The sequence below is a fragment of the Chanodichthys erythropterus genome, chromosome 16, assembly GCF_024489055.1.
Source record: "Chanodichthys erythropterus isolate Z2021 chromosome 16, ASM2448905v1, whole genome shotgun sequence".
In the NCBI taxonomy this organism is placed as follows: Eukaryota; Metazoa; Chordata; class Actinopteri; order Cypriniformes; family Xenocyprididae; genus Chanodichthys; species Chanodichthys erythropterus.
In genome coordinates this window covers 24,020,324-24,046,796 of record NC_090236.1, presented here as the reverse complement: position 1 = coordinate 24,046,796, position 26,473 = coordinate 24,020,324, and the positions used below count along the sequence as shown (strand labels likewise).

Here is a 26,473-nt window from a genome sequence, read left to right as displayed (position 1 = left end):
CGCTCCCATCCGGCTAAACCAATCAACACTGAGAGGATAATTCCAACAAATTAAATCATCGCAAGCCTCTGTTCCATTACTGCTCCTCACATAGCCATTAATCTGCTTTCCACCTACTCTGAGAGTGAGACAGAAATGAGCCTTTGACATCACTTCACATACAAGAACCCCATAATCTCATCAATATTAAAGGAAACATTACCAAGTATATGCAGAAATGATCTGATGTCACATTCTAAAGAGCTGGTAAGGAATGTGACATCTTAAAATGAGAGTTTTGTGGCTGTTTGTGTTAGCTTTGAGGCCATCTATATGCTAGTGTACTCCTGAACATTGACAAAACTGCACCGTACAACCTAAAGTACATACAAACAACAACCAGCTAGCAAATAGCCATTCACGGTTCATGACTACGACAAAACTACATTGGCTACTTTTAAAGCGACATGCTCTGCCAACAATGAAGGGAGGGCTTTGTTTGGGTTGATTTAAAAAAAATCAAAAAGTGTTTCTCAGAAATCGCTTACTGCACCTTTAAACATTTACAGTTTTTCTCGATTGCAAACACACTATAACTGAATCATTTGACACAATTTCCCAAACCATTTATTCAATTCTCAAAACAAAGACACATTTCTCAAAACTATTAACACGCTTCACTTGTTTTCACACATATTCCAATTTTCTTAATGATTTCTGCTAAACTCTACACAAAAATGCCCTTATTTGTTCTCATTCAGAAAACAGAAACAGTATAATTAACTCAAGTGTCACTATATAAACTCAAATAGCACACATTTATCCATCAGTAAACATTCAGTAGCAAAAACGACGACACGCCAATCAGAATCTCAGGTAATTGTGCTTTAGAAATTGCATCCTAGAATCATCAACAGGGTTTTATACTATTTACACATACATTATAATTACAGTACACAGTAACTGTACTTTATATGAGAGAAATTTCACTATTCTGTGTCCAGTAAACTGTAGCACATGTACACCCTCAAATTTGGCTGAAGGTGCAGAGGATGGAGAATTTATTTCTTTATGTATTGCTGTAATTGACAGTATACTGTACTATGTTGCATACACATTTCATATTTAGTTATTTTGTTTTTGAACTTTTCTTCTTCTTGTAAATGAAAAGTAGTATTTGCAGGTTTTGGGTGTCAGTTTGATTTTGAAATAAGTGAATATGTTTTTGAATGAAATATTTGATTTTGATGTGGAACTTGGTGTGTAGTTACAAGGTTGTGTTTATAGTTGTGAGAAAATTGTGAATTGTTTCATGAATTGTGTGTTAGCAATTCAGAAAAACTAATGTTAAAGCATTTACAAGCACTTTAAGCATGTTTTTGCTGTAGATTCCATAAGAAATTGATACTTACTCTCATGGCATCAAGGGCTACTCGTAGGTTGCTCTTTTCAGTGGTGTCATTACTATATTTGACTAATTCCTATAGGAAAAGTGAAAGAAAAAGTGCTTAGTTAAATACATCTCTTTTTAGATCAGCATGTTTTTAATTTCGGAAATAAAATTTTGGACTATAAAGTCAAAATGTCAAAATGATATTGTCTCGATACCACAATAAAGGAAAAAAGCCTCATTACAACAGTACATTGCTTGAAAAGAAATTATAGTTTGGGAATCTTATAATCTTTTATTATTTTTTATTACAATTTTTTTTTTTTCAAAAGTAAAAACCTACAGTGGCATGAAAAAGTATGTGAACCCCTTGCAGAATCTGTGAAAATTAGAATTATTTTAATAAAACAAGAGCGATAATAAAAAATGCATGTTATTTTTTGCTTAGTACTGTCCTGAGTAAGATATTTTACATAAAAGATGTTTGCATTTGGTTCACAAGACAAAACAATAGCTGAATTTATTAAAATAACCCCATTCATAATTATGTGAAACATTGATTCTCAATACTGTGTGTGGTTATCTGATGATCCACGACTGTTTTTATGGTTTGTGATGGTTGTTCATGAGTCTCTTGTTTGTTCTGAGCAGTTAAACTGAGCTCTGTTCTTCAGAAAAATCCTCCAGCTCCTGCAGATTCATCAGTTTTCAAGCATTTTTGCATATTTGAACCCTTTCCAGCAGTGACTGTATGATTTTGAGATTCATCTTTTCACACTGTGGACAACTGAGGTACTCAAACACAACTTTTAAAAAAGGTTCAAACATTCACTGATGCTCCAGAAGGAAACACGATGCATTAAGAGCTGAGGGGTGAAAACTTTTGAATTCAAATATCCAGGTAAATTGTACTTAATTTTTCTTCCGGGAAACATGTAAGTATCTTCTGTTGGTTCCGAAGGGCAGTACTAAATAAAAAACAAAGATATTTAAACAAAATAAGAACAATTGTGACATCTTCATCCAGTTCAAAAGTTTTCACCCCTCGGCTCTTAATGCATCGTATTTCCTTTTGGAGCATCAGTGAATGTTTGAACCTTTTTTTAATAGTTGTGTTTGAGTCCCTCAGTTGTCCTCAGTATGAAAACACAGATCTCAAAATCATACAGCCACTGCTGGAAAGGGTTCAAATATGCAAAAATGCTTGAAAACGGATGAATCTGCAGGAGCTGGAGGATTTTTCTGAAGAACAGAGCTCAGTTTAACTGCTCAGAACAAACAAGAGACTCATGAACAACCATCACAAACCATAAAAACAGTCGTGGATCATCAGGTAACCACACACAGTATTGAGAATCAATGGTTCACATACTTATGAATAGGGTTATTTAATAAATTGTTTTGTCTTGTGAACTAAATGCAAACATCTTTTATGTCAAATATCTTACTCAGGACAGTACTAAACAAAAAATAACTTGCATTTTTTATAATCTCTTATTTTATTAAAATAATTCTCATTTTCACAGATTCTGCAAGGGGTTCACATACTTTTTCATGCCACTGTACACACAACTTGTGGGGGAAAACATAAGACATCGTTCACACAACTTACTATTTTGATATTTCATTTTATTAATTTGTTCCATCATTTTAGTTAAATTGTGACCATGTTCTACTAATTTCCCCCCTCATTTTAATTTAGTTAAATCATGGCCACAATATGTTGTTTCCCCCCCCCACATCAATTGTTCTTCACTGATTATTAATATTTGAAAAACTTATGTCAATCAAATCATGTGTTGAGGCCTACAAGGTTTAAACTTTTAAGAAATTAAATATTTCTGAGAAAATGTATACAAGTTTTTCAAACACCATTTGAAACCAAAGAGTATATTTCTACTCTCTTTTACTACATTTTTAAAATATTTCTTTATCTTGGAGACCCTTCTATGTCATTGAAATTTGTTCAGGCTCTGTTCTGTGTCGTGGAATGTGGTTACAACATCATCATCAAAACTCTGAAGAGTCTAGACCACTTAATTGAGGACTGCCACGTTTCTAATGAGCACACCAGGTCGGTTTTGAGGGGATGCTGGACATTTTGATTTGACCCAGATTTATTCCACAGTATGGAGAAGAGCATCGGCAGAACTTTTTTGAGATCCATGTTATAGCAACTAATTAACTCGATAAACAAATCTGGCCTTTGGATCTGTGTGCAAACAGACTCACGAGCAGACAAACACACTGGGAGAGAAATGGTGTTGTTCCAAGTGTGAAATCTGTGCAGCTCATCAGAAACATGCATTTGTTTTCAGAGTGCAATCGAATGCTGCTGGAGAGAGACAAACAGCCCAATCGCAGCAAATAAACAAGGTGATTAGAAAGTTCAGCACTCTTTCCAGATTTACATTCTGATCCAGACCGATGCTGTGACTTTGATGGAAGCTCAAGCATGCGTGTGTGTGGACGTGCACCTAGACTCAGGTGTGTATATATTCCAAAACATATTGGAGGTATAACGCAGAGCAGGAGCTTATGGAGACCCAATTACCGACCATACGAATGAATGAGATTTCAGTGTTCATCCCTGTAGATCTACCAGTAAATCCTGCCCCTTTCACACATTTATCTGTATTTCAGTCTCAAAACTCACCTCTAGCGGTGACCCGTACTTCTGAAGACACCACGAGTTTTGTAATACCAATTGTTTTTTGTTTTTTTATCTGCACTGTCATATTGCAAGTGAGGAATTCTGATTCATTTGTTTAAGCAGCATACAGTAGTCAATATCTGCTATATCTACATCAGTTCCCATAGTAACGACTTATGCATCAACACGACGGCAAAAGATGCAAGACGTAGAGAGAACTGAAAAACAACATCAGTGTCAGACTGTATTTACTATATTTACATAATAGTGAATATGCAGTGTCTGAAACTAATTTTTGTTCGCTCATGTCCCATTCGTTACATGCTGAATGCCAGTATGATGTTACAGTTGTATCATATCATAAATGATGAAAAACTACATGAAATATGATTTAAACAATTTTTCAAACTCTCATTTTATTAGATATGAAACAACATATTTATGTGGTTCAGATTGGGTTTGTAATAATCTGATTTTATGTATTTTGAGGGGTTCAGACCACAAACAATTGCAAACATGCAAAGTCAGACAATCTTACAAAGAGAGTATGTTTGAGTAATTCCAGAGGAAGTGGGCACAATGTGTTTGAGAACTGGGCTGCATGGGGCAAAGTGTCAGATACACTGCAACCTGCCCCCGCTTTTGTTTATGTGTGTGTGTGTGTGTGTGTGTGTGTGTGTGTGTGTGTGTGTGTGTGTGTGTGTGTGTGTGTGTGTGTGTGTGTGTGTGTGTGTGTGTGTGTGTGTGTGTGTGTGTCAGGCTGGCAGGTGTGTGGCGACACACGTCTCTAACACTTGTCCACTCGCTTCTGTTCTCATCTCCGTCCTGTGGTGAAGCACCTCTCGCTTACAAAACTTTAGCATGAACTAGTGTAGTAACTATGATTATATTATTCACATATTATGCCTAGTTAAACAGAAAGCTCACCCAAAAATGAAAGTTCTGTTATCAGTTACTCACTCTTATGTCATTCCAAACTGATAAGACTTTCATCTTTGAAACATAAATGAAGATATTTTTAATGAAACCTGAGAGATTTCTGTCCCTCCTTTGAAAGTCTATTCACCCCAAATTCTGACAGTTCAAAACATTCACAAAGAGATAGGAATCTAGTGGTTTAATTCAAGTTTTCTGAAGAGACATGATCCCTTCATATGACAAAAAGATTTAATTTAGGCTTGTATTCACATTTAAACAGTGATCAGCAAACAAACATAGAATATGGTAAATGAAAGCTCAATCGTAACTGCTTGACACGCAAGAACCTCACTAGTTTTCGAACTTCAAGCCTACATGTTTGAGCTTCCATTTACTACATTTTTTTTTTAATTTCTAGATTTCATTAAAAAAATATCTACATTTGTGTTGCGAAAATGAACAAAAGTCTTATGAGTTTGGAACGACATGAAGGTGAGTACATGGTGACAAAATGTTCATTTTTGGGTGAAAAATCTCTTAGTAAATAATTTAGTAAAACTGACATTGCTTATTAATTTCTTAAAAAGCCAGGTCACTTTACTAAACTAAAGAAATATTTCACACAAAAATGAAAATTCTGTCATTTACTCACCCATATGTTGCATTTATTTATATTTGTATTTCATGGTATTTATTGCAAATTAACAGCAAAACATCTGACAAAATACACTGTCTTTTTAACACCTTGACAAAGGAAATTAGCCTATTGGCTAATACTACTTGCACATTTACAGAAATGTTAATCAATGTGCACTGTCCTTAATAATTAATTTCATTTCATTTTAAAAAATGGTTTGGTTATAGCACCTCCAGTGGTCACTTTCGAAAAAGTAGCTCAAAGGATAGAAGCAAATACACAGATATTTACAAAATTAAATGACTTTTTAACACAAAATAATATATATTAAACGTCAATGGGGTCCAACCACCATTGGGTCAAAAGACATTCATTATATGGGGGAAAATACATTTTTTAAAAAGCTGTACAGGTTTGGAATGACGTAAGGGTGAGTAAATTATTTAATTTTGTTGTGAACTATCCCTTTAAAATATGTCAGTACACCAAGATATTGGGTGACTTCCTGTACTAAATCTAGTTGGATGGAAATTAAATTAACCAGGTACTTTGATTTTGGCATGTCCCAAGAAATGACAGGGAAAAAATCTATCTAGACAGCTCTATTCAATACAGTTAAAAAGTATAAAAAGAAACTTTTAACTGTTGATGCCACTAGAGACTGACTTCAAATTTGGTCAGATGACTTTCAGAATGTACCATACCCAGCCAGATTTCATAATTTTACTATTTATACCCGTTAAATTTTGCCACTCAACATCTCTCTGTGATAAATTTGCAAATTATCTTCACTTAAAATCCCTTTGTCCACAAACCAAATCTGGCCCTATTTAATTCTGCTAATACATTTTTCAATACATTGCACATGTGATTTACATCTGTCATTTATTGATCACTTTTCAAAATAAAGTCGATTCCCAGTGGATAAAGTGGATGGTAGTTCACCCAAAAATGAAAATCTGTCATTCTGTCACTTCTATTATAGTAGGAAAAATAAATACTATGGTAGTAAATGGGAGACAAGATCTGTTTGGTTACTGACATTCTTCCAAATATCTTCCTTTGTGTACAGCAGAACAAATAAATTCATAAAGTTTTGGAACTACTTGATAGTGAGCAAATGATGACAGAATTTTCATTTTTGGGTAAACTATCCCTTTAATATAATGACTTGTTGTGTTGAATTGTGCAACCTGTACTATCAGAAATGTCTTTCGTGCACAAAACAGGAGAGTAAAACTTTCCTACAGCAGTGATGACAAGTTCTGTAAGTTCATGTAGTGTAGTGGTCACAGATAGAAAACTAGCCAGACGACGCCCCCATGTGGTCCATTTTAGTAGGACAATCAAAGAGGCACATTCCAACAGAGTGCTGTATGCAGTAAAGCTTCTCAAAAATGTGATTTGCTTTTCTCTAGTGTTAATTCGAAGGGAACAATATATAATGACAATAGTGTGGGTGTATGGGTGCAAGTTACTGTACCTGAAGCAGTAGTGGGTATTTCAGCACACGCTGCATGGGAACCACAAGCAAGTCTCTCAAAGTGAATTTCCCATTGTTGGCTCTCTTTGAACATTCCTGCAACATAAAGTAAATGAAATATGAAAACACAGAAGGACCTACAAAAAATCTTTTAGTGCTTCGGGTATGAGAAAAGCACATGATAAATTCTAAAATGAGAATGTAATATTATAAATATGACAGATAATGAAACATAGTTTTGCACCTCTAGTTTCAGTCGAACGCCCTCTTTTTCCTTACAGATGAAGTCTAACAGAGAAATGGCTGATTCTACATGACTGCAGTATTTTCCATAAAGCAAAAGCCTAAAGCAGACAGGGTAAATGTTAGCAGAAAACACACACATCAGCAGTGCTGCTTAGTAATATCATTCTAGAAATATTAAATATTAACTAGGCCTGCAGAAATTCAACGAAAGCTCTGCAGATTTCCACAAAATTTGATTCTACAGAAAAATCTGTCACCCCTTTCATATTTAATTCCTTTTTCCTCAATATGATTGCTTTGTTTGAGTTTTCAATAAATATTGAGTAAATGAAATTAAAAAATATAATAATATTTTGTATAATTTTATTATCATTCAGTTTATTTTTCTTACCCCATTGGCAGACTATTTTCAAAATAAATTGTGTGAAAATGAATGAATGAATGGATAACAGTGGACTAAGAAAAATTGATTTAATTCAAAATATATATTCTCTGTAAACATCTGTCTTCTTATCCTATATAGTTTTGTCTTGTTTCTTCAACTTCATTTTGTTTTATGGATGTTTTATGGATGAAAAGTGTGTTGTGCTTGAACATGCTGGTTTTATACTTGTCTTTGTAAGTAATGAAGATCTGGTGGAGGTTTTCTGCATTTTTATTTTGAATAGAGTCTTGAATTTCAGCCATTAGGCTTTTGTGAACTTTAACCAGGTCCTGTGAAGCACACACACACATGTATATATAAGGTGGAATGTTAGACATTGTTTTCTTTAAAAAAAGAAGCATTGTGGTCAGCTTTACTCACTGGTATATTGATGAAAACCTTGTCAATTTCTGTTGCTGAGATGAATTTTATCAGTGGAATCATAAAATACTGTTAAGACAGAAAGAAAAAAGTAAGCTCCATGTAAGAAAGTTATATCCTACATTGTGTGGCAACAGCGGAACAGCTGTCCATCACTAGACGTGAAGAGCGGTATGATGAAATCCTCCATGCTGAGAATATGAATCTCACCTTCTCAATGGTCTCCAGAGTCTCAGTGTATTTGGCTTCTGTCTGTTTGATCTCTAAAAGACAGCAGCTTCTGATGTCCACCTCGGCCTGTTTCTGTCAACACAACTCACTAACGTGAGAGAAGACTACAGCAAAAAAAGGCATGGTACACAATCTAATGAAGTTTTAAAGGGTCACAATGCAACTCATCCAGTTTAAAGACACAAGTTATGTTTTTACTGGTGCTTTTTGAGTTTACAGTGAATTTACTCAAAAAGATACTTATAAAAAAGCGCCCAAATTTCTGGTAGGAGTAGGTGTTTTACAAAGGAAATCAACACTTTGATGCATTGGGAGAGTGTGTGTGTGTGTATGTGTGGTATTGAGTCATTTGAGTACCGCCTGAGACGAAGCAGCCTCTGTCCTCATCAGATCCTCATACACCTCTCCTCCCTCAACATCTCCATATACGGGGTCGTAAATATCTTCTTCCAGCTCCTCACTGTTCACACAAACACGTTCAAGATCAGGACTACAAAATTGCTTTAAAATATGACCATAATTACACAACAGTTCTAGTCAAAATTTAGACTTTGTGGCTACTGGTTTCTAAATGCAATATATCAGAGGTACGTATGCCTCAAATTCTTGTGTAACTTCCTGTTTCCACACTTACTATTAATCAGCCATTCACATTAATCCCACGCAATGCTTGCGTAGGTTATGGATCTCATACATTACTGAAAATATCAATTGTTCAGTTCTAGAGTTTATCAGAAACAAAATGTGGGTGACAAAAACCGCAAATGCTAATGAGTTTCAGTCAAAATTAGTAACTCACTGCTTCCAATAAAAAAAAACTGCCCAATTATGTTAAGAGAGCTTTATACTTACTCTATGAGATCTGCCAAATGAATGTATATGTCTTCATTTTCACTGCTTTCCTCTGTGGGGAATGACCTGTGAAATCAGTACAGAACCCTTATTTTAGCTCAGAGAATATGAAGATCTTTAATGTGTCTAACTGATTCATTTTGCAAATGCAAACCCACCTGATCCCTGTCTGTTGCGCAATAGGTGTATAAGAGAGTTTTGATAGAGTGTCGATGACCTGGAAAGACAAAAGTGTGTTTTTGTATTGCAAGTTAGAGATAAACATTGTGTGTCAGTGGTTGGTTTACTTTATCTGTAGTCATTTTGTTTTTAAACATGGTCTCATACCCTGGTCTTTTGAGACAAAAGAGTTCAATATATTACACATTATGAAAACAAACTGTAAATTTCAGAACTTTCTCTCCATAAAAAGGGACATTTATTGAAACAAAGCCAGCTTGTTCTGCAACTTTATATGACATCTGCAAACATTTAAACACATGCACATTATTTTATTTTACTTTTAGCACGATTTCTGATCATTTCAGTTTGAACTACACAGTTTGAGTCACATTTTAAAGTGTTATGTGATATAATGCAAGATTCACAAAGTTGTTAAAACTATTAAATACTCAACAATAAATTTGCAGCCTAAATAAAAGTGCTGTTGCTCATTTCACATGTTAAAAGGATATTTACAAGTGTTACAAAACAGACAATTTAATTCCTATTTAAAATGTGACACATGAACTGTAAAGGTTGGCTGCTGATATTCACAAGCTATTGATATTTATTTTATTGTAATATATTAGTATTTATACACAGTCTTCTGGGAAATATGTAATAACAAAAATGTGATAGGACACTTTTTAAGCGATTAAAGGTTTTTTAAGAAATGAGAAATGCAAAAAAATAACTAATAAGGTGAATATTAAATTTAGTGTTTTAGCTGAAAAGCAGAAGTGATTCCTATTATAGTGTACCTATAAAAAGTGATGCTATTACTGAGACACTGCACTATCTGGAGAGGAAGTGGTCTTGCAATGCCAAGCTAGTGTGATGTGGGCTTGCTTTCTCACATACACTCATGCACACACACAGACATGTACAGATTGCCATATGGTAACACACATGCATGCATACACATAAATACAATACGTACAAATAGACAGATCTAGGTGATAGCACATCATTTGGGTCTTCGAGTCGCACTTCAGAACACCTGTTGAAAACCAACCCTGCTTCCTTTAGAAAGCTATTTTTTTCACACCACTGATAAGATGTGTTGCCATCTACTTTCATTCTTGCTTCATGCATTCTAAACTGCATAAAAGTTGACGCATTTTAACTCTTTCACAGGTGTCATTCTGTGGAGATGGAAACAACAGAAATCCCTGAGTAACAAATTTAGCTAAATCTATATGTTTCCCTTGTAACTTATATATGTATACAAAGTAAAAGTATAAGAATGAATAAAACCATGGATTGGGTACCTTATTACGAATACAACCTGCATAACATCGAATAACATCTTTGAAGTGCAAAAAAGTCACCTATACAGTATAAAACGAAGATGCCAGATGCAGGTCGCAGCTTTTGCAGCTTTACAGGCAGACCGCAGCAGAATTTCAATTCCACCATAAAGCAGCACAGCAGAGGTGAGCTTTTCATTCTGCATCTCAATAGACTGTGCATTCATACATTCCGATTCAGAAACTAAGTGTGAAGGAAAGTGTAGAAAGCAAGACTATCTTTAGTTTTATATTATCTCAATATAAACACAGTCACAAATTTGATGGAATTTGTTTAAATGCTTGCAACTAGTTTTGAAACGACATGGAAGTTATGAATTTCTTTTACATTTGCATTATATTTATGCATTTGCTAGATGCTTTTATCCATTTAAGGTGTACATTTTATCAGTCCAAGCATTATCTGGGAATCAAACCCATGACTATGGCATTGTTAGCGCCATGCTCTATTGTTTGAGCTACAGGTTCTTTGCAAACTAAAATCTGATTTATTTATTTTTTATTGAACATGGTAGAATGAAAACAGCCAACCATTTTCCAGCAGACATACGAACTGCTTCAATACTGTTAAAGGCACAATATGTAGTATTTTTGGATTAAAATATCCAAAAAACACCAGAACAATGTTATATACTTTGTTGGCTTGTGTACTAAGACCAGGACACCGTTTTACTTTGTAGAAACCATGGAAACACCAAAGTTGCTTTCATATATTATGTGTTTTATTAGACAGGTGAGCAACTGTTTGGATAATTCATAGACAGAAAACTAATCATGTTATATAGTTCAGCACTGTTTAAATCTGGTTTTCTTGATTTACTGTGAGTACCATATTTTACCATGCCTAATATTGATTTAGCTTACTGCAGTGTGCAACAAGCGTCTCATAGTAGCCGCTGAGTAATGTTATAACTTTCAACACACAAATGTATCTAATATGATAAAGCAGCACTGCGTTACCCCGAATACGTTTGACCGGAAGAAGCCGAAGCGGTCATCTGCTGCATAATAAAAGTCTCTTGAGCCATGTGTTGCGCTCGCCTCTCATTATCAATTGCTCCAGTGGCCTCGTTCCGCTCCAACAACCCTTCAGCCACACCCTGATTCATACTACAGTATCTTTAATACATTAGCTCATTCGTGAATATGATTTCTGCCAAAGTCTCATGGGATTCTTTTCCACTGGCTGTAGACGTGAAGACATCACCTCCCATGATTCCGCAAAATCAAGGCCTCATCAAGCTACACCTTTGTTTTCAATGCGCGACCTCTAGTGGCGAAAATTACATATTGTGCCTTTAAAAAGCAACCCATGATGCACCATTCCTATTTCTCATTCAATTTGTGTTATTTCCTAGTGTTAATGACTTTAACATTAAGGATAATAAAAATTGAGAAATCTGACAACTAAATGTTCCTGATATTCAACCATCACCTATCATGCCTCATGTCTTGTCACCTTACAAGCATTGGCTTTCCTGTACAATGGCTTTCCTGTACTTCTTTGGTTTAACATGTTCATCAGAAGGAAGTTAAAAATACAGCACTGTTTAATCTGAATGTGATCTTAACTCTTAGCCTAGTTGGAATTTGGACAGGACCATGATTTCAAATATCAGCTAAATAATATGGCCATGTACATATATATATATATATATATATATATATATATATATATATATATATATATATATATATATATATATATTCTGAACTTACTTTTTCATCCAAAACATATGTGAGGCAAATAAAGTCATGTCAGTAAATCACTATTGCTTTAGGATTGACAAAACTCCCACCACCTATTGATTCGATATGGTTGTGTTATCTGATTGTCAGAATACCCCAGTAACCTAATAATAACCCCTGGAAGGCATGTAGTAAATCCATATCTCTACTGTCAAATGGGGTGATTGAAACAACGACGTGCATAAGATGACGTGCCTTGAGGTCTCTAAGGAAACAGCACAGGAAGATGAAAAGTGAGAAAGAGTGAAAATACAACCTCCAAACAGCTGTGTGGTCTTCATAAAAAACCTAAGCAAACAGGAATAGGGTTCAGCTACATTAACACCTGTATGACTCAAGAAACTATTTTAAGAAACATATAGTTAGCATTCACACCAAGAACAATAACTATAAAGATAACTATGGCAATAATAAATATATTAGCGTCCACACCAGCAGAAGATACAGTTTTTTGTTTTTTTATAAGCGCATGCTGCAGTTTTGTCATCTGTCGCTTTACATGCTCGAGCTCTGAAAGCAGGATGGATTCTGATTGGCTGTTTTAATCGATCATCAGCTGGAAAAATAGCTCTGAAAGTGATTCCAATGATATCATTTCTCTGTGCCTTTATTGTTATTGTTGTGGTGTGGACTCTGCTATTCTTTTATACTCAGAATGATTTATATTTGGAACGATTATATTTCAGAACTATATCTTTACCATTATCATATCGTCCTTGGTGTGAATGGGCCTTTACAGTCATTTAAGGCACCATGTGAAGAGGAGTATCTACATATGGTCAAGTACTTTAGCACTTAGCATCTCATGCGGCTTATTAATTTTATAAAACAATATGAAAAACTTTAATGCAACTATAGTTAACTATTGATATACAGTTGTATTTTACTTTTATGATTAATATAGTTCATTATACTAACATTAGGCTATATGCAGTTGCTGGGCAAAGTACAGTATGCAACTTGTCATGTGTTTTCAAGCATTTTACAAAGGCTTTGAATGGCAGACCATCCAATCCAGAACAGTCTGAACAATCTGTTTTATAAAGTTTCTTTTACTTTATACTACAATAAGCACATAACTTCAACTCAGAGTGCCAAATCTAAGCTGTATTTCATGTCATTACTTAATAATTTCATTTAAAGATTTAATGGATGTGGATGTAACATGCATGCTTACAAGGCAAACTCATGTTAGTAGATTGCTGCTGGGCAAAGATTATTTAGAAGGATTAACTTAAACCTTGAGAACACAGAGAGACCAATAAATGGGGCAAAACACAGCAACTACAGTCTGTAACACTGCAATGAGAAGTAATGTGAACAATTCTTAAAGTGGAGCCACTGCTTCATTGTGACACATTTGTGTTGGGGAAGCTCCAAATTATATATATAGTATTAGTTAGAAGTTAGCTAAAAGTTATTTATGTATTTGTTATTTGTAAGTCCTCACTAAGATGCCAAAACAAATCTGTATGTGCGTGCGTGCGTGCGTGTGTGTGTGTGTGTTTGAAAAAAGTCTCTTATGTTCACTAAGCCTGCATGTATTTAAAGCACAAATACAATAAAAACAGTAATACAGTGTAGAGTTTTCTATTTTAATATATTGCAAACTGTAATTTATTCAAAGCTAAACTTTCAACAGACATTACCATTGATTTTAATAGAAATCATTGTAATATGTTGATTTGGTGCTTAAGAATCTTATTATCCATTTAAAAAACAGGTGTGTTGTGTGGAAACTGATATTTTTTTCAGGATTCTTTGAGGAACAGTAAATAGAAAATAAATAGAAATATTTTCTAACAATGTCTTTACTGTCCCTTTTGGTCAATTTAATGCATCTTTTCTGAATTAAAGGGGACCTATTATGCTAAATTCACTTTTATAAGGTGTTTGAACACAGATGTGTGTCCACAGTGTGTGTAAAAAATCCACCAACTTCTTTTTTTATAATCCCCCTAAAAATCATAAACAGTCTCTCCAACGAACGTAAGAGTAGGGGGAAGCCACGCCCATAACTGGCGACGGAATCTGCCCTATTAGCTTAGCTCCACCCCTGAGTGAGCTGTACACAGTCTGCCATGTTTATCTCCTCACCAGAGAATTTAACTGCAGCATTCAAGTGTAATGAAATGTATTCTTATGAAAGCAACTAAAGTTATTTAATCAAGAGCAGTGAGTGATTTTTTTAACAGCATATATAGCAGTAGGTACTGTATATTACGCTTCCGTCACTTTAATACACAGATCTAATATACACATGCGATTTCTTTCCCTGGTGTTTACGTTCACAGACATAACCGACTGGGTTTGTGAACTTTTTGTGTTTTTGACATAACCTTGCATGTATTTGACAGTTTAAGTGCAATAAGTAAGAGAAATCAGTTTAATATTCACAGGACGCGCTGTCTGACAGCCAGCTTTCTGTGCGCGTGCTTCACATGTGTGAAGCAAAGTTTCCTGCTACTGAAAAATCAGCCCAACCACACACATTTTTGTGCATGGGAAGGATGCTGTTTACGTGAATATTGGAACACTAGTTAAGTACAAAGCCTTGTTTACATAATGAATAATATTTTAGCAACCAAATGTTATATGGAAAATATGGAAACATTTGGATTCTTGCCGAATGAAAGAGGTGAGCCCAATGCCGTTTCAGTTCGCTTAAAATAAATTCATATTTTAAAATGAATGCCACTATATATTAATTTGTGTTTTATTTTATAGTTTAAAATATGATTCATTTTCATTCTTATTCTGTTGTGAAAACGTTAAATTTAAGGATTTGTTTGTGGAGTGAGGGGAAAATAGCTTAGGCTATAGTGTTTATAATGTTTGTAAATTTTTCATTTTATTTACCGGTATTTAATATACATTTGGAATTACAAGGTTAAAGGGTGTTTTTGGAGTAAGATCAATTTCTCTTTCATGAGATTACTTCCTCTTCTTTACCGCGTTACATGTCTCCGTGTCGTAAACTCTAGGGACAAGGCTTCAAAACCACAATTTTTTTAGGGGTGTGATATTCAAATGCCGATTGTTTTTAGCTGCCACATTTATCAAAGTACGATCATTCGTACGATGGGATTTGAGGCATACGAATACTTCATGAATCACACGTGATCCCTGTCAGAAGATGATTTCTGCACTCAGATCTATGCTCGTTTCTACATTAGATTGATAAATGAGGCCCATTATATGCAGAACAAATGACACTCCTAGGCTCCGTTAAGATACACACATGCCCTCAGCTATAAGCCTTTAAAAACTGGGGGTGTTTTCACTGCTTTTCTGTTCTCTGCATTAGTCAGTTCTTTCAGGAGTGCTCTCCCGGTTGTAGTCCATCTCTACAGGGCTGTTCTAATGATTCTGCATGGCTGCAGATGTGTCATACGAGTGCAGTCAAACAATAGCTGAACTCCTCTGTGAGAACAGCGCTGTCCCTCACAGCACAAAGTACGCTTCACTTTGTGTTTAACCCCACATGAGGCCAGACCATCAGCCACTGCGTTTGCTAGAAAGAGAAATGCCAAGAGGAAGCTACTTGGTTACTCCTGTGGCTCAGGGAATTTTTGCATTACACTGCCATACGAAGACAGTCTAAACATTCACAAAGAGGTTGTACAACAGGTTGTACAGGAAAGGTGGAGAAATAAATGAGCTACTTATTACAGGTCCCCTTCTGAGGCCAGACCACAACCACATCAGCCAAGCATTTACAAGTGTCTGTGAGTACAGGAAGACAGCTACATTTTCTGAGAAATATTAAACAGATTATGTTCATTGCATGGGAAATGGGAATGTAAAAAGGACATGTTGGTGAAGAGATGCCATGTTCATAGAATGATTATTCTATTATTCTGCGTTTAAGAACCAGTATGATTAATTAGCAGTTAATTAGGGGTAATAATCAGTCTTACTTTTTGGTATTAAATCACACCAATCTACATTTTTATGTAAAAAAGGTATGAACAGTCTTAAAAAATTATGACTAACTTGTAAGAGACATTTATGCAACTAGCCCCAGAACTGTACAGTATATTAGATTCTCAGTTTCACTGGTCAGTCGTATCACACTCCCCCCTCTATCAATACATACTGTCTGACCTACATTCGGCAAATAATGTTTTTTTGTCTCATTGACAGCATGAATTCACAGCTAATTCTTATTTTAAAATAAAATCATAACTTAATAAAACAAATTACTAATGTTCATTATAAAAATTAATATATTAATACATTAATTAAATATGTTTATTGTTCATGGTGTAGTGCATCATTGTTATATGTTGTGGTGTACATTAGGGGTGGGCGATATGGCCAAATTCTTATTTCATAATATGAGAGATTTTATTTCACAAAAACGATATATATATATCACGATATAGTTATTTTTGTGTTATTTTCCCTTATTTCTGTTAGAAGCAGAAAAAGAAGCAAATTACAAACAATAGTACAAATATAATATAAAAAAAGATGAATTAAACAAATACTGGTACTACCAATGACAAACTACAAATACTTTATTTTTTTTTGACTTTTTTTAGATTTGATTTTTTTTATTACCTTTCCAAAATCACGAACATCGAAGAGATCAAAGGCATCAAACAATTCGCTCTTCTTCATCCCAAATGCTTCACAGCATGCAGACAGAAATGTACGGATATTCTTCAGACAGAGGAACTAAAAGAGAATAAACAAGATTTCGTTAAAATTTTTAAACAATTTTGTTTCTGCATATATATATATATATATATATATATATATATATATATATATACATACATACATACATATATATACACATACATATATATATATATACACACACATACACATATACACATATATATATATATATATATATATATATATATATATATATATATATATATATATATATATATATATATATATATATATATATATATATGTGTGTGTGTGTGTGTGTGTGTGTGTGTGTGTGTGTGCATGTGTGTGTATAATGCAAGTGTGTACAAAGCAATTTCAAAATGTGGACAAAGCAATTTCAGGATTACACGAGAATTTCTGTGGAAATGTGGCATTGTGAGAGACAAATTAGTGGAATCATTAAGGCTAACAGCTTTTCCCTTCGGTAGATGAGGAAATGAGATTTCCAGCTAATCAAAAATGGTCTCTATTGCCTAATAGGTGCAATTGACTATATTTCTGCTTCTGCATTTTTCATTCCACTCAAAGATCACAATAGATAAGGTTGGTTTTAACTTCTCACTACTATGAGCAAAAGTGTCTGTGTCACAACAGCAGCTGTATTTAATTTTTTTATTTGATTATTTCACATTCATTTATTTAAATTAATGTGAAGTAATTTCAGAGGACAAAAACCACACTTCTCAAAATACACAACTACAGGAGTAAGATAATTCTGACTAATGCAGCAAGGGATGTTGTTGAAAATTGCTCTTTTCCGTTGTCTGCTGGAGACTGACTTTGTCTCGTCAATCCAGAAGGGTGGATTTGTGAGTTTAAAAATCAGTCACATCAAAGTTGGATTTTATCAGGTCACTGGAGTGAAACAGGGGCATCTGGGAAGAGTCGTCTGGCCCCTGGGCAGACTGCCTGAGACTTCTCAGCCCTAAACACTTACTTACACACAGCAGCGAATCAGACAGAACATTCATCCGGACAACTTTTGGGTCTCTACCAAAACATGATGTACATTTAAAAATTGATGTTTCATTAGCTCAATGTTTACCCAGTTTGTTGAGAGCTTTACAGATTGACTGAATGATGCAGTATACAAAGAGAGCTGTGTATATCTACCACTGGGCCCTTTGTGAAGAGAAGTCTATGCTGCCACTGGTACTGGGGATCTTAGTACTATGGCACTGGCTAGTACTATACAGGTTTAAATAACTTAAACTTATGAAAATGTCAAAATATAGGCTGTGTAATATGCAGGTTAGAAAGAACTAAACCGAAGAAAGAAAGAGCTATATACTTATATTATATGTACTATAGAAGTCTTATGGCAGTCCCGTGTCAGTAGGTTAGTGTTTGCCTAACTGCAATACATTATAAAAATTAAAAATACAAAGTTTATTACAGTAGCAGTTCATACAAGTAATAAAATAACACAAGTCTGACTACTGTTTGCGCTCACCTGTGACATCTGTGGTCTGAGATTGATCTCTTTCAGGTTAATGGTGTCGGGTCTGAGATTGTTCAGCAGTTGGCACAGAAGCACCCCATCCCGAAGAGTTTGGGCCAAATCAAAAACCTGCGCCGAATCGGCCGTGACCCGATGATTCCGGGGCAAAACTTTACAGTTGATCAGCCACAAGCTGCATTGCCTCCAGTACTCCATAATGCGCGTATAAAATTAAAACCAACAACTGTGAAATAAATCTGACAGCGTTAAATGAAGCTGAGATGTAGAAACACCCGAAGCAGAGCGCACACCTTGCGTTATATTTGGCATCCGTGGTTTTCTTTTTTGAGCGTGCGCTCTTAGTTGCCAAAACTGAGACTTGTTCGCACTAATTTGGGTTTATCCGCGTCTATCAGGACTATAAATCCCCATCAGCGGAGTTACGAATTCTAGTACGGTAAAGTTTTTATAATAATTGAGTCGTGTGGCGTTGCTTGGTAATCTTCCAGTCTCATCTTATGAATATTGATGACACGTCGTTGACGCTGTGCTGTATTCTGCCAATGGCGAAGGCTCGTCTCATGAATATTAAGAAAAAAGTATTTATCATAGTAGGATAATTTCGCCCCCTGAGCCTATCAAATGCGTTTCCTTTTCCGTTAGTTATCTGATGGGTTCTTGCCGCAAACTATAATAGGTTTAATACCTCTTGCAGATTTATCTCTTTCCTCCTCTTAAATATCATACTGATTTTAAAGGATTTCTATTACGCTGTAAAACTGTAAATGAATTATTTGTTAATATGATTAATAATGTCCAGAACAAAGGAAACCACATATGGTTAAATACACAATACACAGTGCTACTTATTATTATTATTTGATTATGAAGAGTAGTTTAATAAATGTATGGCAATTGTGTGTAGCCCTTTCACCGGACATTCCAGATGGATTAAACATGGCTTTAGAGAGCTGATCATTCAAAATACAAAGATGGAGAAGTTGATTTAGGAGCGAACTTAGACACAGACACAGACAGTGCTAAGGTTCTCTTATTCATCTTTTCCCATAATGAGGATATGCATATTTTTTTATTTTACCTGGTCTTATCTGAAATGTACATTAATGACCATGAGTGAGTTTTCTAGTAAAATCAGTTACTAGCTTATTTATTTTTTATTTATTTTTTCAGACAATTTTATGAAAGCGATTTTATAGTGTGGTTCAATTAAATAAATGAATGAATGGACCAGCAGCAAATATATCAAATATAAATTCGTTCGTATCATTTTACTAGCATTAGTAGTTATTTATTTAGTAATTTGTTATTTATTTAGTAGTTAAATCATGTTTAAAAAAAAAAAAAAAAAAAGTCGACGTAGCACGTGCATGTGAGGCGTTGTGTTGTCACGTGCTTAATTCCATCCAATCAGCAACACGAGAACCGCAGTTCCATAACACAACAATCGCTTCCACATTAAATGCATATGTAACTTTCAAACTTCAGATTCCGCTTGAAGAATATAGGATTTCAAGGTGAGAAACACTTTCGTTTTAAACTGTATTAAACATTAGTACGAGTACAACCTTGTGTATGTTGAATATATATATTCTAAGCTCATGTGAGCATGATACAGCTTATATTTTGTTTATGAGCATTTTATCTCTGTGTCACAGATGGCTCTTGCCCTGGCTGACAGGGCTATCGGAGCAATCATTGCCTCAGCTGTGGCCGATGCTGCAGGTTTGCATTACTTACGAATACTAGTAACACAATATTATATATAGCAACATAGTCACGATCTGTACTAATATATCGCAGTTGAATTGACATTGCAGTGTTACAGTAAATGTTACTGTGTATTTATAAGCACTGAGTAATAGAACACGCACATGTATGCCATTGCATTGTTATCACATCACACATTGTTCTTGTCATTACTACAGTAATTATTTATAGAAGCAGGTAAAGTCTTCCTATAGTCAAATATATACACAGATTTGTGTTCATGTACTCTGCAGCACAACCACTCCACTGGGTCTATGACCTGCAGAAGCTGAGTGTGTTACTCTCTGAAAGTCCTCAGCCTGAGTTCCGCCCGGAGTCTGCCAACCCGTTCTACAAGAGGAACACTGGACAGCAGAGCTGCTATGGAGATCAAGCATTCGTGCTCCTGGAGTCCCTGTCTGAGTGTGGAGGTGAAAAAACAAAACAATTAGAACACAATACATTCCAGTATGTAACAATATGAAAACCTGACTAATGCTATGGATGTCATCATATTTTTTACATGTTGTGATTCATGGGTTAACAGGTCTGAATGTGGAAGATTTGAAGCAGCGCACCTACAAGTTCTTTGGACCCGGATCTGAATATGACACACCAGTCAATGATCCTTACAGAGACAAAGGAGGTAGATTAAATCCATTGCACATGGAAATTTTCTTTATTTTTAAATTGTTTTACAAGTTATTCTTGAAATATTCCCTGGTATATTTGTTATTTCTACATTATGACAAACAATTCTTATAGGAAGGTTATAATTATATATACACTACCGCTCAAAAGTTTGGGATCTGTAAGATTTTTAATATTTTTAAAAGAAGTTTTGTCTGCTCACCAAGGCTTAATTTATTTAATTAAAAATACAGTAAAAACAGTAATATTGTGAAAAATTATTACAATTTGAAATAACTGTTTTCTATTTGAATATATTTTACAAAGTAATTTATTCCTGTGATGGCAAAGCTGAATTTTCAGCATCATTACTCCAGTCTTCAGTGTCACATGATCCTTCAGAAATCATTGTAATATGATGATTAGTTCCTCAAGAAATATTTGTTATTATTATCAATGTTGAAAACAGTTGTGTACTTTTTTTCAGGATTCTTTGATGAATAAAAAGTTCAAAAGAACAGCATTTATCTAAAATACAAAGCTTTTGTAACATTTTACACTACCGTTCAAAAGTTTGGGGTCAGTAAGAATTTTTATTTTTATTTTTTTGAAAAGAAATTAAAGAAATGAATCATTTTATTCAGCAAGGATGCATTAAATCAATCAAAAGTGACAGTAAAGACATTTATAATGTTACAAAAGATTAGATTTCAAATAAACACTGTTCTTTTGAACTTTCTATCCATCAAAGAATCCTGAAAAAAAAATTATTGTACACAAATATTTTGTACAATTGTAAACAATAAATGTTTCTTGAGCAGCAAATCAGCATATTAGAATGATTTCTGAAGGATCATGTGACACTGAAGACTGGATTAACGATGCTGAAAATTCAGCTTTGCCAACTTTACATTTTAAGATATTTTCATATAGAAAACAGTCATTTTAAATTGTAATAATATTTCACAATATTACTGTTTTTGCTGTATTTTTAATTAAGTAAATGCACCCTTGGTGAGCAGACAAAACTTCTTTTAAAAACATTAAAAATCTTACCGATCCCAAACTTTTGAGCGGTAGTGCATGTCCTTATATTTTACTTTTAATTATAAAATATAAATATGAACATTTATAAGCATATATAAAATACAAATCATAAAAATAATTTAATGTACATTTTTAAAACATACCTACACCTGTTGTTCTAGTATTATTTATATATTATTATAATTTTTATTCATATTTTGAATAAGCTTTTTTTTTTTTTTTCAGTTTCAATTTTATGTGCTTTTGTAATTTTTATTAGTTCCCATTCGAAGTAGAACTCAACACTGCATCTTGGATTGACGTTATGGGGAACGCCGTCTGAAGCATGTGTGCAAACCCAACATTTGTTCGCGCACATGCTTCAGACACCGGTCACGCTGGTGGCATTCCCCATAACATTACGTGTTATTAGTTTTGTATTGCTATTAGGGGTTGAACAACTTTATTTATGTGATTAAATACAAGTCGATGTCAACTAGTCGCTGATGACCTCATTAATGAACAAATAAGCATGAACCTAGAGCTGCGATTCGAACACGGGTCGCCTTGTGCACAGCTATGACATAGCGGTGCCCACAAGGCTCTTGCTCCTACATCACAGCTTATTTTTATCAGTTCTTTTGTCTTTGGGTCGTTATATTTCTCACAGTTTTCTGCTCATTCTAAATCAGATACAGATAAAGTAGCACAGTAAACATTACATTTATATGAATGCATTAGTGAGAGAGTGATTGTGTGTGTAAATTGATTCTACCTGGCAGCGTCTCTCTAGTATAGTGAACTCTAGTTATAGTTACTACAATATGTATGCCAGAACTTTTCAGTTTCTAAGCTATTTTATTGATAAATGACAGAGCAGTGTTGACAATACATGTCTGCGCTACTAGTCGACTAGTCTGTGCAACCCCTAATTGCTATTATGGTTTAATTTATTTTTATTATAGTTTTAGTTTTAGTTCAGATTTAGTTTTTATTCATTTCCAGTTAGTAATTTTCTCACTTCCAACTTAAACTTATTTCAGTGCGTTGCCGAGGCAACATTACTAATTTTCGTTTAGTTAAAGGGTTAGTTCACCCAAAAATGAAAATCATGTCATTAATGACTCACCCTCATGTCGTTCCAAACCCGTAAGACCTCCATTCATCTTCAGAACACAGTTTAAGATATTTTAGATTTAGTCCGAGAGCTTTCTGTCCCTACATTGAAAATGTATGTACGGTAGACTGTCCATGTCCAGAAAGGTAATATAAACATCCTCAAAGTAGTCTATGTGACATCAGTGGGTTAGTTAGAAGATTTTGAAGCATCGAAAACACATTTTGTTCCAAAAATAACAAAAACTACGACTTTATTCAGCATTGTATTCTCTTCCGGGTCTGTTGTCAATCCAGGTTCACGACTCCGCAGTGACGCTGCTGACGTGTTATCCGGTGCGCCCGAGCTTCATTTACAGTCTGAGGGAGACGCACGCTGTATTTAAGCTATTCTACATTGTTTGTATTTTGGTATTGCTATATTTTTTTAAATGGTGCGTAAGTGTGCATGTCGCGGATGTCCTAATCGCCAAAAACAACAACGTAAAAGTGCATTACCAACACTGACAGATGAAAGGATTCAATGGAATCAATTCAATGGAAACGATTCCGGAAGAGAATACAATGCTGAATAAAATCGTAGTTTTTGTTATTTTTGGACCAAAATGTATTTTCGATGCTTCAAAAACTTCTAACTAACCCACTGATGTCACATGGGCTACTTTGATGATGTTTTTATTACCTTTCTGGACATGGACAGTCTACCGTACACTTTCAATGGAGGGACAGAAAGCTCTCGGACTAAATCTAAAATATCTTAATTTGTGTTCCAAATATGAATGGAGTTCTTACGGGTTTGGGTGAATTTTCATTTTTGGGTGAACTAACCCTTTAAGTTTTTCATCTAATATGTATTTTTCTTTAATATTTTTTCCTTCAATTTCAAGTTTTAGTTTTAGTTAACAATGATAACCATGCCAGCATGTTTGTCTGTCATTTTTAATTTTGACTCATAACCCTAGACAGATGGTGAAGTTTCTTGTTTTCAAATATGAGTTTTCCTGAATTATTCATGATTTTTTTTCTCTCAAGCTCCCAGGCCTCAGCTACCTATTGAGGGACCCTGGAGACAGGCAAGCCTTAAGAGCTTTATTAAAAATGTGGATGCAGGCAAGGAAGAGACAGGTACTGTCAGTTCTGTTGCTGTGAACAACTATGTCAGATATCCATCCTCCTAAATATTTTGTGTAGCCACGTTATTGTTAATAAACACTAATTAATTTAAATGTTTTTCAAATGTATAATAATTATAAGAACATTTTATGTAAATTGGAAGGAGATAGGCAATAATACATCTTTATTGTGACTTTTCAGGTTGTGAAAATGATAATCAAATAGATGGAGTGGCAAAGCTGGCTCCCATTGTAGCTTGCTATGCTGGAAAGCCAGAGATGTTGGAGAGGGTTGAGGAAGCCACCCGTGTCACACAAAACAATGACATGTGTGTGGCGGTAACTCTCGCTGCTGCTAGGTTGGTGATGTATGATTGATAACATGAGCTGTGACACATGCTAAGCACTGTTTGCCACAGAAACAAGGCTATTTATTTCAGTTTAATATGATACTTAGATGGTGGTATATGACAGCTTAAATTGTGTGTGGAAATGGTGTATTAATATGATGTTCTTTCTTCAGGTTTTTGGAGCATTTCATACTGAATGGTCCTGATCCCAAAGCCCTGGATGCAGTGCTAAAACAGCTCAATGACCCGAACAGACAAAACCCTCAGGATTTGGACAAAGCTATAGTTGGTATAAACTGCTTGGTATTGTTATTATTAATATTATGAGCTGGATTCTTATTCACAGATGAAGCAGTAGACACTGTATTTCTTGTGTATGCATTTTAGTTGTGGTTAATGCATCATTTGTACCTGGGAGTCATGTAGAACTGTGTGTATATCACAAAGACATCATTTAATATCCAAAATCAGTCAGATTTTTTTCTAATTCAGGACACATTCATCAAGTAAAGGACAATCTGAGCAAGAAACCCAAAGAGCTCATTCCCACTGTGTTTCCAAACACCTGAGGTTAGTAACATTCAGTTAACCTGTAGCTGATCTTGTATTATTGTCTTATGACTGTCTTAAGCAGACTATACAGTAGGCCCATGTCTCTTTAGCTGAAGCATTTAGTTCTGTTGTTATTCTTGGTCGTTAGTCATGGGTAATTCAGCAGCTATGTCATGTCCCTCAGGTTTGCCAGGTGCATTCCTGGCAGCGCTGCATGGGATTCTGACGGCCAGTGGCTATGAGCAGGCTGTCCGGGACACCATGAGCTGTGGTGGATGCACCTGCAGCAGGAGCTCCTTCGTTGGTGCCTGCATTGGAGCTCAGGTACTGCAAAAATAATAACCTTGTGACCACATTGTTCTAACACAATACAAAGTAGTCTATATGTAATCAAGGTCAAACTCTTCTTGTGTTATCTGTTGTTGAAAACTTATCTGTAACTGAGCAATCCATTGCAATCTTTCATCAGGTGATTGTGTCATACATGCATGACAGAATGACTATGTAGTAACTTTTGCAGTTATGTAATGGCTCTCAATATCTAATACTGTGACACTTTTTTTTTCCTCAGGTTGGAGTTGAAGGAATACCAAGTTCCTGGAAAAGCAAGACTTTGCGATACAACACTTTGGTAGATCTTGCAAAGAAAGTTGTTAATCTCCAACAGCATTAACTTTTTAGTATGCAAAGTTAAAGGGATGGTGCACCCAAAAATGAAAATTCTGTCATTAATTACTCACCCTCATGTTGTTCTAAAGCCGTAAGACTTTTGTTCATCTTCGGAACACAAATGAAGATCTTTTTGATGAAATTTGAGAGCTTTCTGCATAGACAGCTAAGCAACTGAAACTGTTTTGTCCAAATTTTCTGAAGAGACTCGATCGCTTTATATGATGAACAGATTGAATTTAGGATTTTATTCAGATATAAACATTTATCAACACATCAGTTGTGGTAAACGGAAGCTTAAGCTTGTTTGCTTTATGTGCGAGAACCAATGATCTTCATTCTCGTGTGTTACGCAGCACATGTGTCAAGCAGGTTCAGTTGAACTTTGCTTATGTGAATAAAAGCCTAAATTAAATCTGTTCATCATATAAAGAGATTGAATCTCTTTTCGCTCAATTCATATGGATTAGTTTTACAATCTCTTTATGAACTTTGAACTAAGTCTTGCAGGTTTGGAACAACATGAGGGTGAGTAATTAATGACAGAATTTTCATTTTTGGCTGAACTATCCCTTTAATATGTGGACAGCAACAACAGATATGAATATTAAATCATACATGTTCTTATGATTTTTTGCCTGAAGATCATCTTCCATGGTTGTTG

The 26,473-nt window shown here is 34.8% G+C and overlaps 2 protein-coding genes across 6 annotated transcripts in view; one reads left to right on the top strand and one right to left on the bottom strand.

The window, feature by feature from the left end:
* The window catches only part of vav3b (vav 3 guanine nucleotide exchange factor b), a 61,758-nt gene extending 42,658 nt beyond the window's left edge, over positions 1-19,100 (bottom strand). For 4 of the 5 annotated variants that reach the window (XM_067362418.1, XM_067362423.1, XM_067362419.1 and 1 more), the window contains exons 1-11: positions 18,600-19,100; positions 17,021-17,137; positions 9,353-9,411; positions 9,195-9,260; positions 8,700-8,802; positions 8,322-8,414; positions 8,112-8,180; positions 7,917-8,020; positions 7,305-7,404; positions 7,061-7,156; positions 1,392-1,460 (exon numbers count right to left, since the gene is read on the bottom strand). In XM_067362418.1, coding sequence (XP_067218519.1) covers positions 1,392-1,460; positions 7,061-7,156; positions 7,305-7,404; positions 7,917-8,020; positions 8,112-8,180; positions 8,322-8,414; positions 8,700-8,802; positions 9,195-9,260; positions 9,353-9,411; positions 17,021-17,137; positions 18,600-18,803 — 1,080 coding nt within the window. In that variant the 5' untranslated portion in view covers positions 18,804-19,100. The remainder of the gene's footprint in view (positions 1-1,391; positions 1,461-7,060; positions 7,157-7,304; positions 7,405-7,916; positions 8,021-8,111; positions 8,181-8,321; positions 8,415-8,699; positions 8,803-9,194; positions 9,261-9,352; positions 9,412-17,020; positions 17,138-18,599) is intronic. The other variant, XM_067362421.1, reaches the window with a different exon arrangement.
* Positions 19,101-20,018: 918 nt separating this feature from the next.
* Positions 20,019-26,228, top strand: selenoj (selenoprotein J). The gene is made up of 10 exons (XM_067363192.1): positions 20,019-20,122; positions 20,264-20,330; positions 20,609-20,785; positions 20,902-21,000; positions 24,159-24,251; positions 24,441-24,597; positions 24,762-24,877; positions 25,081-25,158; positions 25,325-25,464; positions 25,712-26,228. Exons 2-10 carry the CDS (start codon positions 20,264-20,266, stop codon positions 25,811-25,813), a joined length of 1,029 nt encoding a protein of 342 aa, XP_067219293.1. The 5' UTR covers positions 20,019-20,122; the 3' UTR covers positions 25,814-26,228.
* The last annotated feature ends 245 nt before the right edge of the window (positions 26,229-26,473 follow it).